Genomic DNA, 15,319 nt, shown 5'->3' with positions numbered 1-15,319 from the left:
AAGCGCTACAGCTTAAACCGGAATTGCTTTTCGGCAAAGCGTCCCTCAGAGAAGTCCGTGACGTGCGCGGTGAGGAACGGCGAACAACAGCACCTGCGCAGCGGTGAACACCGGCCTTGCGCCAGGCGCCCGCTGCCATTTGCGAGCGCTCCCGCTCTGACGCCGTCGTTGCGGATCACAGTACGGATCGCTCGGGCCGCCGGCCGGTCTCCAGCCCAGCCCCTCCGCGCGGGGCCGGCTCCGAGGCCGGACCGGGGGGCTCAGGGCAGCTCCCGCCCTGCCCCACACGCCTCACGGAGGAAGTTTTTCCTCATGTCGGGCGCGAACCGGCCCTGCTTCAGCCCGGGCTCGCTGCCTCTCGTCCTCCCGCCGCAAGCCCAGCTCCCTCCGCCTCTCCTCGCACGACGGGGGCTGCGGCCCGACCGCCCCGGCCTGAGCTCGCTCCTGCGTGTCGGTGCCTGCGGGCCGGGGGAGCGCGGCGGTGCTGCCACCACAGCCCGCCCGGCGCCCTCCCGCCCTCCGTGCGGCCACGCCGCGCTGCGGGCCCCCGCCCGGCCCGCTGCCCGCGCGCTCCCGCCACGCCCGGCCCCGCGCTCACCACGTGCGCTGCGGCCCCGCCGCCGCCCGCCCGCTCGCGGGGCGGGCCTCTTCCGTCGCGCGCCTTCGCCATCATCGCCGCGCGCCGCCGCCCGGGAGTGACGCGCGGGCTCCCGGCACCTGCCAGCATGGAGGAGGAGGAGGAGGGGGCGGGCGGCGGCGGAGCCCGCCGCGCTCCGGCCCTCGCCGAGCTGCTGGCGGACGGTGAGGCACGGCCGTTGGCGGCGGCTGGGGGAACGGCCACGCGTCGCCGGTTCGGCGCGGGGGGCGGCGGTGGACGGGCAGTGCCCCCGCCGGCGGGGCCACGTCGGGGGTCCCGTCCGCGGGCGGCCCGGAGAAGACGGAGGGTCCTTTGCGAGGGCGGTGCTGGGCTGGGCGGGCAGAGCCGGGGGAGAGGCGCCGGTGCTTGGGGACGGGGCGAGGAGGGCGGTAAACCCCCGTGCTGTCAAGTCGCAGAAAGTTTCGGCGGCGGAGGGACGGCAGGCGCCGGGGGGGCTGCAGGAGCCAGTGGTCCTCCTCGGGGAGGAGACCTCCCGCTGCGGGCAGAGGGGTCTTGGTGGCACGGTCCTGCGAGGTGGAAAGGAGACAGAAGTGCTTGGCAGTATTAATATGCGCTGTCTGGAAACTCGGCTCTTGATCCGAAATCATCATTGCCGTATCTTTTCTTAATCGAGTATTTTATAAACCAGTACCGTTGTAAGAGTTTGGCGTGATTTGGTGAAGTTGTGTCTCATGCCACTTCGATCCTCAGGGATTGGAAGGTGACTGGTGTGTGTTTGGTTACGGGTACAACCTCAACAGCCTCAGCTCTGTTACACTGTAAAGTTTGAAGAAGATACTGATACTTTTTAGTGTATTCTACTCAAGAAAGGGCTGTGGGGAATGTAGGAATATGAGTGTCTATCACCTTTTACACATCCCTCTTCAGCTCCAAACTTGTTTCTCTTGACTGTGATCTCTTCTCAAATTGGTGCCACGTTTATATTACGTGATGTAGAGAACATATGCTGTTACATTTGGAGAAATTGAAGATCAGAGAACTGTATGCTTAGATTTGTAAATATTATTGAACTGTTTTGAAGCATGTAGATAAAATCTAAATATTTTTCAGAATGTTATACTGACTTCTTCAGAGAAGACTTTGATGTGAAAGCTTACACTTCCCAGTCTATCCATCAGGCTGTGATAGCTGAGCAACTAGCAAAACTTGCCCAAGGTATTAGTCAGTTGGATAAAGAGCTTCATTTACAAGTAAGTTTAAAGCATACCTGTTATTCTGGGGTGGTTGATAAAAACTAGTCAAAAACTTAGTAATTGTATGATCCTGTTACTTCCGAAGCTGCCCAGTGTACTCTGTAAGCAGTAACTAAAGGTACAGTATGCTGCAAAACTGGTAGCAAATCTGAAACTTAACTCAGTCAAGCCCACTCTTAGTATTCCTACCAAGAAGCTGTATACTGCTTTGTTTCCAGTGTCTTGCAGTCCATCTCTGTATACATGGAGGTTCCAGTCCTCGTAAGGATGTTCCTTGACACTTTCCAAATGATCATGTCAGCTATCAGAAGCTCTGTCCCGTGTTTTGGGATGACAATTCTGAGAAGATAGGGAGTGATGTGACTTGCACCCTTTCATCCTGTGCTGGAGAGTAACATAGGCTCTAAAGCATATCTTTAGCTGGGCAGATAATAAGCTATGTTAACACACCTCCACAAAGGCTTTTGAGTTTGGATAGTAGAAGGCTTTTTGGTAAAATCTAAGCAAATACCACAAATCCACAGTGGACCTTGTAATGAGATCACATGCTAAGTTTGTGTGTATTTGCAAAACCTCTTCCTCCCTCTCCCTGCCCCAGTTGGCAAATTCTTTGGGATCTAGTTTCTAAATGTCATAAATAGAAAAGAAAATATTAAAAATGTGAATATACATTATTACTGTGTGGTTAATAAGCTTACATTTACAATTATATGTGAAAGTGTGTTGAAATGTGATTGCTCTGCTGGCTTTAATTAGGATTTCAGCTACACTGCAGTTACTGACCCTCTTCCTGTTCTGAGCTTGCTACTTTTGTGACTTAGAACATGTTCTGAAAACCCTTTCATCTTTAAGATGTGGCTGCTTTTTCCTGTGTATGCCTAATGTAGGAAAGATGATGATATATTAATATTCCTTTCAGGCACACATCTCAATTTTTCTGTGTTGATTTATCTATTCTTTTTAAGGTTGTTGCAAGACATGAAGACCTGTTGGCCCAAGCAACTGGAATTGAGTCCCTGGAAGGTAAATACCATTATATTGTGCTTGTTACTTCTTGCAATGGAGGAAGCACTTTCAATATCTGTGCAAGAAATGTCATTCACTGCCAACTTTGGCCCTTGATGTTAAGGCTGCAGATCTTACTTCTGAGCAGTAACATGTGGCAGCTTTTTTTTGATGTCAGTAGATGGAGCTCCAGGGAGAAGATTTGGCTGATATCTCTGGAGTATTTCATAGGAAAATGTATTTCGGTGATCAGTTCTGAGCAACTTCAGCAATCAAACTTTTGATATATTTTTCTAAATAAGCCTAATTTTGTTGCAACGTTAGCTGATATCTGTTGCTGTAAGGACTGAATTTGTGCATGTTGCATATGCATGTGTTTGCAAGTTTGCAAATCTTAACCAAAGAGGCTTTAACACATAATCTTAACTACATTGAGATATTTTTTTCCTAGTAAAGGGGCTACTAAGTTAAGTGTATACTTTTGTGTTATTCCACTGTTTGGGATCTGGATTTTGACATAAACTGCTGACTTTCAAAGGCCTTACTTAGGAACCGTAGAATCTGTATAGGAAAATAGTTGCTGTATATTCTTCTTGTGCCAGGAGCTCATTAGACCTGCCATTCTGCTCTTTGTCACTTGCTGGGAACTTCATATGATTTTGGATTTTTTTTTGTGCAGAATGGTGTTTACATCTGTAAAAAACTTTGCATATACTATGGGATCTAAGCATATCCCCTTTTAACCTTCCATTTTGTAACTCATTAAGTAATTTATTTTTGTTCCTTTTTCTGCTTCCAGGTTTTGGCATAACCAGAGAGTTTCTGGTTACTGACAGTTACAGTATCTCTTTAGCCTTTGGAGCTTGTTGGATACAGTATTCGATTGTTAGTATTTGCATATAGCTATAAAATGAATAAATGCCTATTTAATCTAGCAGTGGTAGCTCCCAAATAGCTTTTTAAACATTTGGAAAATTAAGCATAGAAGACTGAAATCTGTGTTCATCCTCCAAATAAGAAGTCGATAGGAACCTGTAGTCCGTCTTGTGACTGATAAATACCTCCCAGTCATGACCTTCAGCAATTTGTGCTCAGTGGAATTGTATTTTCTGAAATCGTGGTTGTTTCTGAAGGCATTCCTTCCTAAAATTTCTGTGAGGAAGGAATGAAGTACTTCAAAACAACTATTCAGTTATAAAACATTTCTATAAGGCAGATGTGGTAAATAATGCGTGTTTTATGGCTAATAACCCAAAGTAAAATAAAATCTAACTCACCTTGAACTTGTTGAAATATCTCCATTTACTTAGTGTTAGGCTCTTCAAGAGGCCTTTTTTTGTGTATGAGGGAAGGAGAAGCATGCAGAGGTTCTAATCCTGAAAAGCATTTGATACTTGAGGCATCAGTAGAAACTTCAGTCTGCAGTTGCCAGGAAAATCAAAAGTCTATGCACACAAAGATGATGTTTTAAGTTTTGCAAAACTTTCTTATTTCTGCCCTGCTTGTGCTACACATGATATGTAGTCACTGTAGAAGAAGCTGAGTCAAGATTCATAAGAAAAAGAAAAGATGGATGGATGTCAAGAGAAATTTTAACTATGAAATTAGAAACACATAGCTCTTGGTATGTTTATCGAGAAAGTTTGCCAGTGAAGATTATGGAACTCATTCACAGCATGCACAATCATTTGGATGCGTGAAAGTGACTCTCATTAAACATTTCAAATTGATATACCCAGCTTGTACAGTCCTTTCTTTTTTAGGTCTGTGCACTTTTTTAATGGTACACTGATCTGGTATGCATACTCTTTTCTGCCTATAGGTAGCTCAATAGGTGTCTTTAGCTACCTGTTAGGTCAAGGTAGGCTAAATAGTATCATCCTGTATCCTGCGCAGCAGAGGGAGAAGGTAGATTGCTTTTTCACCTGTCCTAATTCTGCCTTCTGTCAAGAGGACTGCTGTATGCTTTACAGCAATGTCACAGTCATAGATGCAGCACTGTCATGCTTCTGGCCCTCCCTCATTGTTGCGATGTAGAGGAGAAAATGCAGCCTATGCTGCCAACTTTGCACTGTATCTCATATCTTCATTCGCGGATGTATGAGCAGCGCATGGCTACCATTCCGTGTGTAAATGTCAGAGACCCCCTGAGTCTGTCGCTAAGCCAAGTTGATAGTTCTGAAATATGGAGAAGATGGGAGTTTGCATATTTATTCAAAATGAGTGACATATAGTCTCAGTGCAGGACAAGCTGAATAAAAGTATAAGCAGTGGTTTTGTTTATCTTCCATCTTACTGTGTCATATTGCAGTCTTATCTAATTTGATGATGACATGCTTGTAAACAGGGCTTTACAAAAATGTAGTGTATTTGAGAATGCTAACAATAAGTGGAACAAAAATAATTTCACGGGCCTGGGTTTGCGTAACTTAATTAAATTCTCAGCAGGCTGATTCCATATTGCAAAAATGACTGCCACTCTTGACTACTTTGTTTGCAATTTAACAAGAAAAGAACAAGCATGCTTGTGGGCTTTCTTTGTGCTGCTTTGCCAAACTAATCTGGAGCAAACATGATTAGGGTAGTTTGCTCTGTTTGTAATCTAAATTAGATGACCTCACAATGACATTGATACTTTTTGCTGAAGATGCTTATGCACAGGAAGAAAACCGTAAAATAGAATTGGTTATCTTCTCAGTCCTCTTTGCCTGTTTGTTTCTGTGAATTGGCTAGTCACTATGTTAAATAAATAGTGTTAAATAGGTTGTGCCCTTTTTGTATATCATATTCAGGTGTTTATACCAGGTTACACGTCTTTGAACAGCAGTCATGATCATCATTCTCTTAGAAAGCAATATACTCTAAATATTAATTGAAACTTAACATATGATGAATTGCAGAGTGATATTTCTTCTATAGTTTTGTGTTGTCTACCAATAAATTTTCCATAACATTCAGTAAGTGAGGTATTACCTGCTCAGTGTATTACCAAATATGCTGTGTTTTATTAATTTCAGTCTGTTTGAATGCTTTGTTGTAAAGAGGGACTTTTTTTTTTTTTTTTTTTTTACGCTGAAGTAGTCTGCAGTAGTTACTATGGTGTGAAGGCTAGTTTTTGCTATAATTAACAAGTGTTCCATGTAAAAAATCTACTTTGTTTTGCAGGTGTCCTCCAAATGATGCAGACTAGAATTGGTGCTCTACAAAGTACTGTCGATAGGTATGCGATTCATTATGCTATTAGAAAGCATAAATTCTTAATTATTCTATCATGTTATTTATTAATACTGCTATAAATAATTTTCCCTTCTTGTTTTTAGAATTAGAGTCAAAATTGTCGACCCCTACAACAAAATAGTGTCTCGCACAGCTCAGCTAGCAAAACTTCAAGTAAGTTGTATTAAAAATGAATTTTTAAGAAAATCTTTTTGAGTGTGTATTGTTTCCCAGTTGTTAGACATGGGTAGGATTTTCACACTCCAGTAGCCTGCAGCTCGTTGTCAGTATTTCTCAATGACAGTCAGTATTTCTGTGACTCTTCATGAGCTACTGAGAAGTGCTTAGTATTGCAAAGTGGGAGACTGACCTTTGCACTTGCTAAGTGAGTTTTTGTAGATGGAGGGAAGAGGGAAGTGTTATCTGAGTACAGATTAATTAAATTCTCATCACAGTTTGTGTAATTTTGGTATTTAATGTTATGGTGCCATTGTGTAGAAGATGCTTTTCTCCTATTAAGTTAATGCATGCTTGCCTGGAGCTTAGCAAAGAGTTTGGGAGTTAATTCTTTCAAAATAATCAAGATGCAACTTCTGGAGCCAGTTGTGGTTCTGGAGTTTTGTAAGCCCAGGTACGTAGATATCCCTGTCTTTTGAATATAAGTGGAGTTTACAGGAGAATGTTAGAGGGTAGTCATGGGAGAGAGCTTATCACAACAATGGTGAGGTAAGTGTCAAATGCCTCCATTGTTAATTTTATAATTTTCCCTTCTTATAATAGTTGAAAACTATTTCGTAGATCTTCAGTCACATAGCTGCATTCTGCTTAATTAATGATTTGAAAAGCATCACAACTCCAAATCCGCAAGTGTTTGATGAACTATTGTTTGAACTGTTTGTCTTCACAAGTTTACCTTACCTCTGCAGAACTAGGAATTTATCTTTTAGTAGCTGAAATTTCAGCTGTGGATATAAGCTCAAGTGGATTGCCATCTGCGTGTGACTGCTGTCGTGCAGCAGACTAGATGAAGCTGCAAACTGTCATGCAGTTTCTAGTCTGGGGGCTGGTGGAGCAGCTGTGCTAGTCTCTCAGCTGAACTGCTATTTTCTGCATTACTTTCAGTAGCAGTGAAGTTCAGCAAGAAGCAATTAATCATAGAATCATAGAATCCTAGAATGGTTAGGGCTGGAAGGGACCTTCAAAGGTCATCTAGTCCAACCCGCCTGCAAGGAACAGGGATATCTCCAACTAGATCAGGTTGCTCAGGGCCTCATCCAACCGGGCCTTGAACATCTCCAGGGATGGAGCATCCACCACCTCTCTGGGCAACCTGTTCCAGTGTTCTACAACTCTTGTGGTAAAAAATTTTTTCCTAATATCCAACCTGAATCTACCTCCCTCTATTTTAAAACCATTACCCCTTGTCCTATCACAACTGGCCCTCCTGAACAGCCTCTCCCCATCTTTCTTGTAGGCCCCCTTGAGGTACTGGAAGACCGCTATAAGGTCACCCCGGAGCCTCCTCTTCTCCAGGCTGAACAGGCCCAACTCTTTCATAGGAAACCTGTCCTCATAGGAAAGGTGCTCCAGCCCTCTTATCATCTTCGTGGCCCTCCTCTGGACCCTCTCCAACTGGTCCATGTCCTTCTTATGTTGGGGACTCCAGAACTGGACGCAATACTCCAAGTGAGGTCTCACGAGGGCAGAGTAGAGGGGGAGAATCATCTCCCTCGACCTGCTGGCCACGCTCCTCTTGATGCAGCCCAGGATGCGGTTGGCCTTCCTTAATACTCTCTTCAGCCAGTTTGTCCAGCTGCTTCTGTTCTTTCCAACTCCAGCTATTACTGGTTTTGCCACTGGGCAAAACTTCCATGACTTCCATGTGGCAGGTTAGGTGCAAATTTTTTTTTGTTCTCTGATGTATGTTGCAGCTGTGAAAAGTGTTGCAGGAATTTGGGACTAAAGATCGTTTCTGCCCTGCTCTTACATAAAGTCAAACTGCAGAAGGATGTCTGAGAAGAATGAGTCCCTGAACTTGGGAAATGTTTTTTGAGTGCTCTTTGCTGCTTCTTTGCCGTAGCAGGGTTACATGGATTTTCCTGTGGTGTCAAAGCAGCATGCATCTAGGGTCAGCATTACTCAGCCTGTGCCAGGGAATTTGTAATATCTGGCTTTTCTTGGCTGTAAGTCAGAAAAAAGAGTCGCAGGGTAAGGGGAGCCTGCTAGGGTACCTTCCTAGCATCCAAATCCACTTACCTCACCATAGAAAGAGGAACGATGATTCCAGCTTCTCTGCCAGTGAGAGTCCATCCTTGGTAGGAGAGCTGCTGTCCCTTCTTGTGTTGGCAGATGCATAGTGAGTGCTTTATATTGCACTACACTGCTGGGAGGAGTGGAGGGTCAGGACACCTGAATTATGAAATGAGGCTGGACTTAACAGAGAGTTGAGTCAATAGGCCTTTGGAACCTCAACCCTCCTGCCTGCCTAAGGTGCGCTGCTGTAGTGTCTCTACCTGGTTGCCTTGTTTGTTCAGGAAGGGAGGGCATCAGCACAGCAAACAGTTCAGTTCCTCGTGGTGGCGGGGCTTGTGTGATGAAATTGCTCCCAAAGGCAAGGTTGTGGCATGGGACACTTTCAAACTTGCTAGTTTTATCAGTTGATGTACAGTTGGTAGAATAAGTAGAAAAAAGTAGATGACTGATAAAAGAGGTTACTCTCTGTCAAGATCTGTAGGGCTGGCAGGTGTGTTTTGCTGAACTGTGTGGTGTTCAAGGGCTTCTTGTACTCATGGTGGTATTATTTTAGTGCTTCTCCATTGATTGCTGTGGGACTGCTCACAAACCGAAGGAATATTTGGCTGGATTTTGCCATCCTTAATTGTTTTTAATATAGTCTGACTTTTTCATAAACATTCTCACTGCAAATTCATTGTCAAACTTCAAATCTCGTCCTGAATTCTAAATCTCTGCTGTGTGCTTGTGTGTATTATGTCTTGCTCTGCTCTTAGAGCTTCATGGCATCCCAAGGGAGCAGCAGACTCACAAAGCTTACTTCCTTCCCTAAATCATACTGTCCTCTTCTGAGTCTTTCCGTAGTAGATCACAAGCTAAATGGGAATAGTTAACAGCTGAAATATGTAGACAGAGTTTGTCCTTCAGAGCATTATTTTCTGTGCAGCTCTGTTTAACCAGATGTTTCTACGTTTACTTAATTTCAGATATCTCGGTGTTTAAAAATCCTTATGAGAGCCAAATTTTCCAAATCTTTTAACAAAATAATAATAATAATGATGATGTATTTTAAAGTTATTCTCTCTTTAAAATATTCACCAGTAGCAGATTTCATCCTGGTGGTACTATAACTAAATAGTAAATGTAGTCTGAAGACAGTGGACTGTCTGGTCTTTCTTCAGGTTTCTGTTATATATACATTCAGTTACGTTATGATCTAGCAGATATAGGCAATTGCATATATGAGCTACACAATGGCACTTTTCAAGTGGTTGTCTTCTTATAAGAGGAAGTCTTCTTCAATGTCTTCTTGCCATCCAGAGGGACCTCGACAGGCTGGAGAGGTGGGCCCGTACCAACCTCATGAAGTTTAACCAGGCCAAGTGCAAGGTCCTACATCTGGGTCATGGCAATCCCAGGCACAAATACAGACTGGGCGGAGAATGGATCGAGAGCAGCCCTGAGGAGAACGACTTGGGAGTACTGGTGGATGAGAAGCTCAATATGAGCCGGCAATGTGCTCTTGCAGCCCAGAAGGCCAACCGCGTCCTGGGCTGCATCAAGAGGAGCGTGGCCAGCAGGTCGAGGGAGGTGATTCTCCCCCTCTACTCTGCCCTCGTGAGACCTCACTTGGAGTATTGCGTCCAGTTCTGGAGTCCCCAACATAAGAAGGACATGGACCAGTTGGAGAGGGTCCAGAGGAGGGCCACGAAGATGATAAGAGGGCTGGAGCACCTTTCCTATGAGGACAGGCCGAAAGAGTTGGGTCTGTTCAGCCTGGAGAAGAGGAGGCTCCGGGGTGACCTTATAGCGGTCTTCCAGTACCTCAAGGGGGCCTACAGGAAAGATGGGGAGAGGCTGTTCAGGAGGGCCAGTTGTGATAGGACAAGGGGTAATGGTTTTAAAATAGAGGGAGGTAGATTCAGGTTGGATATTAGGAAAAAATTTTTTACCACAAGAGTTGTAGAACACTGGAACAGGTTGCCCAGAGAGGTGGTGGATGCTCCATCCCTGGAGATGTTCAAGGCCAGGTTGGATGAGGCCCTGAGCAACCTGATCTAGTTGGAAGATATCCCTGTTCCTTGCAGGGGGGTTGGACTAGATGACCTTTGAAGGTCCCTTCCAGCCCTAACGATTCTATGATTCTATAATTAAGTCTTCTTTCAGTAATTTCTTAAAATTGAGATTAAAAGTAAGATGCTTTTTGATTGCTCAAATTGTAGCGATAATGCCCGTTAGTGTTGATACGTTGCTTTAAGTTTCAGGAGATAACTATCATGTAATCTCCAGAAAAAATGGGTTTTATTTTTAATTTTACTAAAACCATACTATATCAACTCAGGAAGGGAATGTTCCCTGAATTATTTCAGACTTCTGTTATGCAGGTGGTTGGCTTAGAGGATCTAGCATCCGTGAACAGCTTCACTATTAGACCAAGTTTTTTATTTCTGTTACGTGGTCCTCATATATTACATTCTTTTACCATGACTGGGAGTTATTATTAAGTTGAACAACTCATTTAAATGGAAATACTTGGGTGAAACAGAATCTTTGTCAAGGACACATTGGAGTAGCAATCACTGCAAAGTTAAGGGCCCATCCTCAGTGTCTTTGAATTTTTCTCCTCCTAATTCACAGGACCAGAAGTTAAACTTATTTTGCTCTTGTATCTAAATGTAACTTTTCCCATCTCTTATTCAGTTTGGTAGTCCTTCTAAAAGAGTGTTTCTTGGAATAGAAGATAATGAACAACAATCAAATGAAAAAGAAATAATCTCTTGGCATGTAAAGTAAAAGATGGTCAGAAGATAACTGAAGTTGAATTCCTAGGGAAAAACATGAGCCAGAGGTACACAATTGGATTAGAGAGTAATTAAATTTGAAAGCAAAGTAGTAAAACTATGCCCTCTTATTTGGCGAAGCACAGTGCACCCTCTAAAAGCTGTTTTTGATTCATCTTGCAAAAATTTAGTTCACAGATACAATAGTGATATGTGGATCAAGATTTTTCTAATTAAAGAAATAAATTAATAAAAACTAATACGTTAATCTCTCAAAGTAGGATAAGCCCCACTTGATTCTCACTAATGGTAATAGAAATCATGTGGTTAAACTGTCTTAGAAAGCTTGGGAAGCTTGCACTTCAGACTATGTGATACAGAGGCAAAAGCAGCGACAGTAATTGTGCTTTCAGTGATTTGCCTCAGTGTGGCTTTTTCCAACTTTTCCTTTTTGTTCTGTCTAGATGTTTAATAAAATCAAACTATAAATATTTGTGTTTTGATTGGTTTGTGCTGGCATAGAGAAGAGACTGACAGGTTGTGCGGTCCACTGAATATTGGTTGAAATCACTCACGTGTATGTTTTCGTATGTGCACTTTAATTAGTTTTCAAGACATCAACTTGAGTCTAAAAATGGGGTTCGAAGTCTGTCAGATACTAAATAATTTTTTAAGTAATTTAATTTTGGTATCCATAAGGTAAGTATTTCAGGAGGCTTCGCCTTCAGTACCAGGGAAAATACCTCAGAAGAACTACGTCTGATTTATTCCAAGTATCTCATTTACTTCTCTTGTTAATCTGATTTCAGGTTTTGGACTGTACCTATGACTGTACTGAAATCCACATACTTTTTTACCTTCTCCTGAATTGCGTTTCTGAATTCTAGTTTAGATGTTACCCACTCCAGAGTGTTGCTTCTCCTGTAGCATGTACCTCCTAGCCCCACCCACCCCATCCAGCCTTAGAGGAACTCTACATTTGATGTAACTCTTACTGTTTCTTTGTCTCTATTATTTACTGTGTAGAAGGAGAAAACCTGTTTCAAGATCTTAGTTGGATGAAAAATAATGAGACTATTATGTTTGATTCAGTTGTCAGCAATACCTTTTTTTTTCTAAATTGATGTTAATGAAAATGTACGCAAATGTGTTTCTTGAAAATTTGCGTATGCACCCATCTTCTTCATTTTTAGCCAAGCCTGCCGTGTAGTTTAATAAGCCTATGAAAGGATGTGAACTAACAGTTGGCTGAATGAAGATGACTGGCCTTACGAAAGTTCTATGGAAAATGGGTTTTTACATATATTCCTATGAGAATATATACCTATACCATGAGAATCAGTGTTTGCAATAACAATTTAGCCTTTAAGTTTTATTGTCCTCTGAAGCACATGCTGCTATTTCGCTTGTTTTGAATCAATATTTGATTGGCAAGGCCAACTTCTTAATTTTACTAAAGCTTACAGAAGGGAGGAATATTGAGGAGAGATGCACAGTGTAAAGTAAAGCTCACTTCTAGTTAGAAATAGAACATGTCTCTGTCACAGGGTTCTGAGTTTCCTTTTTTTAAACTAGTAATGACAGCATAATCTCAGCAGCGCTGTGAATGTAATTGTCAGCTTTTGAAATTATTGGTCTGTATTGCATAAAATCGTGTTAAAAAAATCCTGAGAAAAAGAGATTTCAGTGTTCTAAAGTCCCTACCTTTTATTCGCATTCATATTTCCTTTTTCGGTTAAAATATTTTCATATTTGAGGGCTAAGACAATTGGATCATAATGTACTGATAATATCCCCGAATGGGATGGGTTCTCCGCAGGCTGCCTGTGACTTGCTGCGGAGGATAATACGCATCTTGTATCTCAGTAAGAGACTTCAAGGACAACTGCAAGGAGGAAGCAGAGAGATAACAAAAGCTGCCCAGAGTCTCAATGAGCTTGGTGAGTCCTTCTAGTTACTTGTAGAGGCATTTTTAGCTTGCACTCATATGACTCACACTAGTGTTTGACTTAAAATTAACAAAGAAACCCTCGAAACTTTTTACTGTCATTCTTGCTGTCTGTTTCCTGGTTTGAATTGAGAAATGGTATGGACAGAACTCAGTAGTACATTTGTACACTTTTTTCATATGACTTCTCTAGATAAAGGTATTTAATAACATTAAAATTCTATGCTAATAACGTGCTTTTGGGCAACAATTTTTTTGTGAAGCAATTAATTTCTTACTGGTTTGTGTTTGTATAAAATGCCTTCAGAGGCAACAGATATATATTTAGATTTTGGAAGACACTGCAATACAATAAGGCATAGTTTGAATTACAGCTTAGGTCCTAAAATAAAATTATTGGCCCTGTGACCTTTATGAAAGCCATATGTGATGTGATGCACAGATACCTAACCTAATTCAGATAGTGGAAGCATTCTGCTGCAGTAGCGACTAATTTACCTTATATTTTATTGGCTTCTAGGAGGAATGATGAAATAGTTCTCATGAAGTTCATATTATGTTGTTAGATTGTTTTCTGTACTTGAGCTAGCTTGGGTACTTCCACGCTGTGCTGCAGGATGCAGTGAGGAGCATTAGTCTTGGAGATCAGCCGTTGGTGTTGTATATGGTATCTTGCCAGCTGTTTCTCCTTTGATTTAATGATATTCAAATTTCAGCTTCCAAAAATAGGCTGTGGGAGGGCTGAACTATCAGGCATTCAGAATCATCCTGAGGTTTATTGTACATATTTGTCACTACTGCTCTTTTTATACTGTGTAATCAAAAAATTATTAGACAATGACTTAGTCTTATAATTAGCAGATGCTATATTGCAAAAACGGGAAGTTTATGTATTTATTTAGTATATCAGTTTGACTGAAGCACTTAAACATCAATTGTAACATTCTAAGCTAGAATATGTTTTCTAATTTTCTGGGTTTTGTAATGTTTTATTTTCTTTCCATTTTGGTCTCCCTTCATGTCTTCAGGATATATAAAGTAATACTGTCTTTAACTACCTGAATTACAAATCTTGTGGGATTAATCTGAATGCTAGATCCTATTCAAATAATTAGTGCAGTTTAATGGTAAAATCTGAGATGTTTATCTTGAGTAGTTTTTAGGATTTCTTTCTTTTAATGAAAATGCCTTTATTACTCTCTTTTGTCTCTTTTTCTTTCACCGTTTAAAAAAAGAGCTTCCACTTTGTTTTGTTAAAGTGTCACAGCCTTTTGAGTTGCTTGTTTTCAAATACTGCATGTTTTCCTGAAGCTTGGAAAAATTTAAGTAATTCTTATTGTTAATGATGAAGGGAAACGTGTCCCCTTAGGAAGCCTTTTTGAGTTTCATTCTACGGTCCATAGCGGGGGAGCCAAGGAAAGTGCGCAGTGGCTGGAGTCAGCACGGTTCAGAGTACGGCAGCGGGAGTCAGTGGCAAGGTGGTGTGTTGCCAGGAGACTTGATTTTGGAGTGTGGCTGGGGAAGCACCGGCCTTGGAAAGCATTAGGATGTGTGGAAGATCTGTCGGGTGGAGGTCGTGGTGGCGGCGTGGGCCAGGAGAGCAGTGAGGCTGTGGAACCTTGGGGTGAGGTTGTGGAAATGCTGTTCTTCAGAAAGATGGGAAACGTGCTGGAGTGCTCTGGCATCAGGAGGGTAGGAAGCATTGGGAACAGGTTAAGTGGTGAGATACGAAAAGTTTGGGAGGGCTTGGGAAGTACTACAACATCTGGTGGTAGTTCATAGGTGGTAGATGTGAGCGGTGTGAAAGTCTGGTATTGAAAAGGGAGCTCTGTGTCATGGAGGCTTGCTTTTGAATTGGAGATCATGGCCAAGATTAATATTAATTTGTGTTTTTAGCCAAATATTTCCGAATATCCCTTCTGGCTCTCATTCAAGGAAAAATTCTTCCCATTGTTTGTTACCTTTCTGTTGTGTGTGTGTGGTGCAATATAATTTCTGCTTTGTTGAAATGAGCAGCGCTATGATATTACTGTGAAGCTTTGCACTTTCTATGGTATAATATATCTTTTATTGCCTATAGGTTATTCTGGGTGGAATCTTGGGATTTATTTTTATGTACTGTTATACTCTATGTTTGGGGGACATAAACTTGTGTATGTCTATTTATGCATATGTATTCAACATATATTTCCTCAGCAAATCTATGTTAGTTCACTAACAGCTTTTACTTAGTTGTGTTAGTTTATTTTGAAGTGATGGGAAAAGATAGGATAAAAATATAATATAT

At 42.1% G+C, this 15,319-nt stretch overlaps 1 protein-coding gene across 1 annotated transcript in view; it reads left to right on the top strand.

Annotated features, from left to right (window-relative positions):
* Positions 1-725: 725 nt before the first annotated feature.
* The window catches only part of COG5 (component of oligomeric golgi complex 5), a 200,042-nt gene continuing 185,448 nt past the window's right edge, over positions 726-15,319 (top strand). The window contains 6 exon segments of the mRNA XM_086609866.1: positions 726-801; positions 1,709-1,848; positions 2,817-2,874; positions 6,022-6,076; positions 6,177-6,246; positions 12,904-13,024. Coding sequence (XP_086465992.1) covers positions 726-801; positions 1,709-1,848; positions 2,817-2,874; positions 6,022-6,076; positions 6,177-6,246; positions 12,904-13,024 — 520 coding nt within the window.

This window comes from Tauraco erythrolophus, chromosome 4 (assembly GCF_009769465.1).
Source record: "Tauraco erythrolophus isolate bTauEry1 chromosome 4, bTauEry1.pri, whole genome shotgun sequence".
NCBI classification, from domain to species: Eukaryota; Metazoa; Chordata; class Aves; order Musophagiformes; family Musophagidae; genus Tauraco; species Tauraco erythrolophus.
This window is presented reverse-complemented; position numbering and strand designations above follow the sequence as displayed.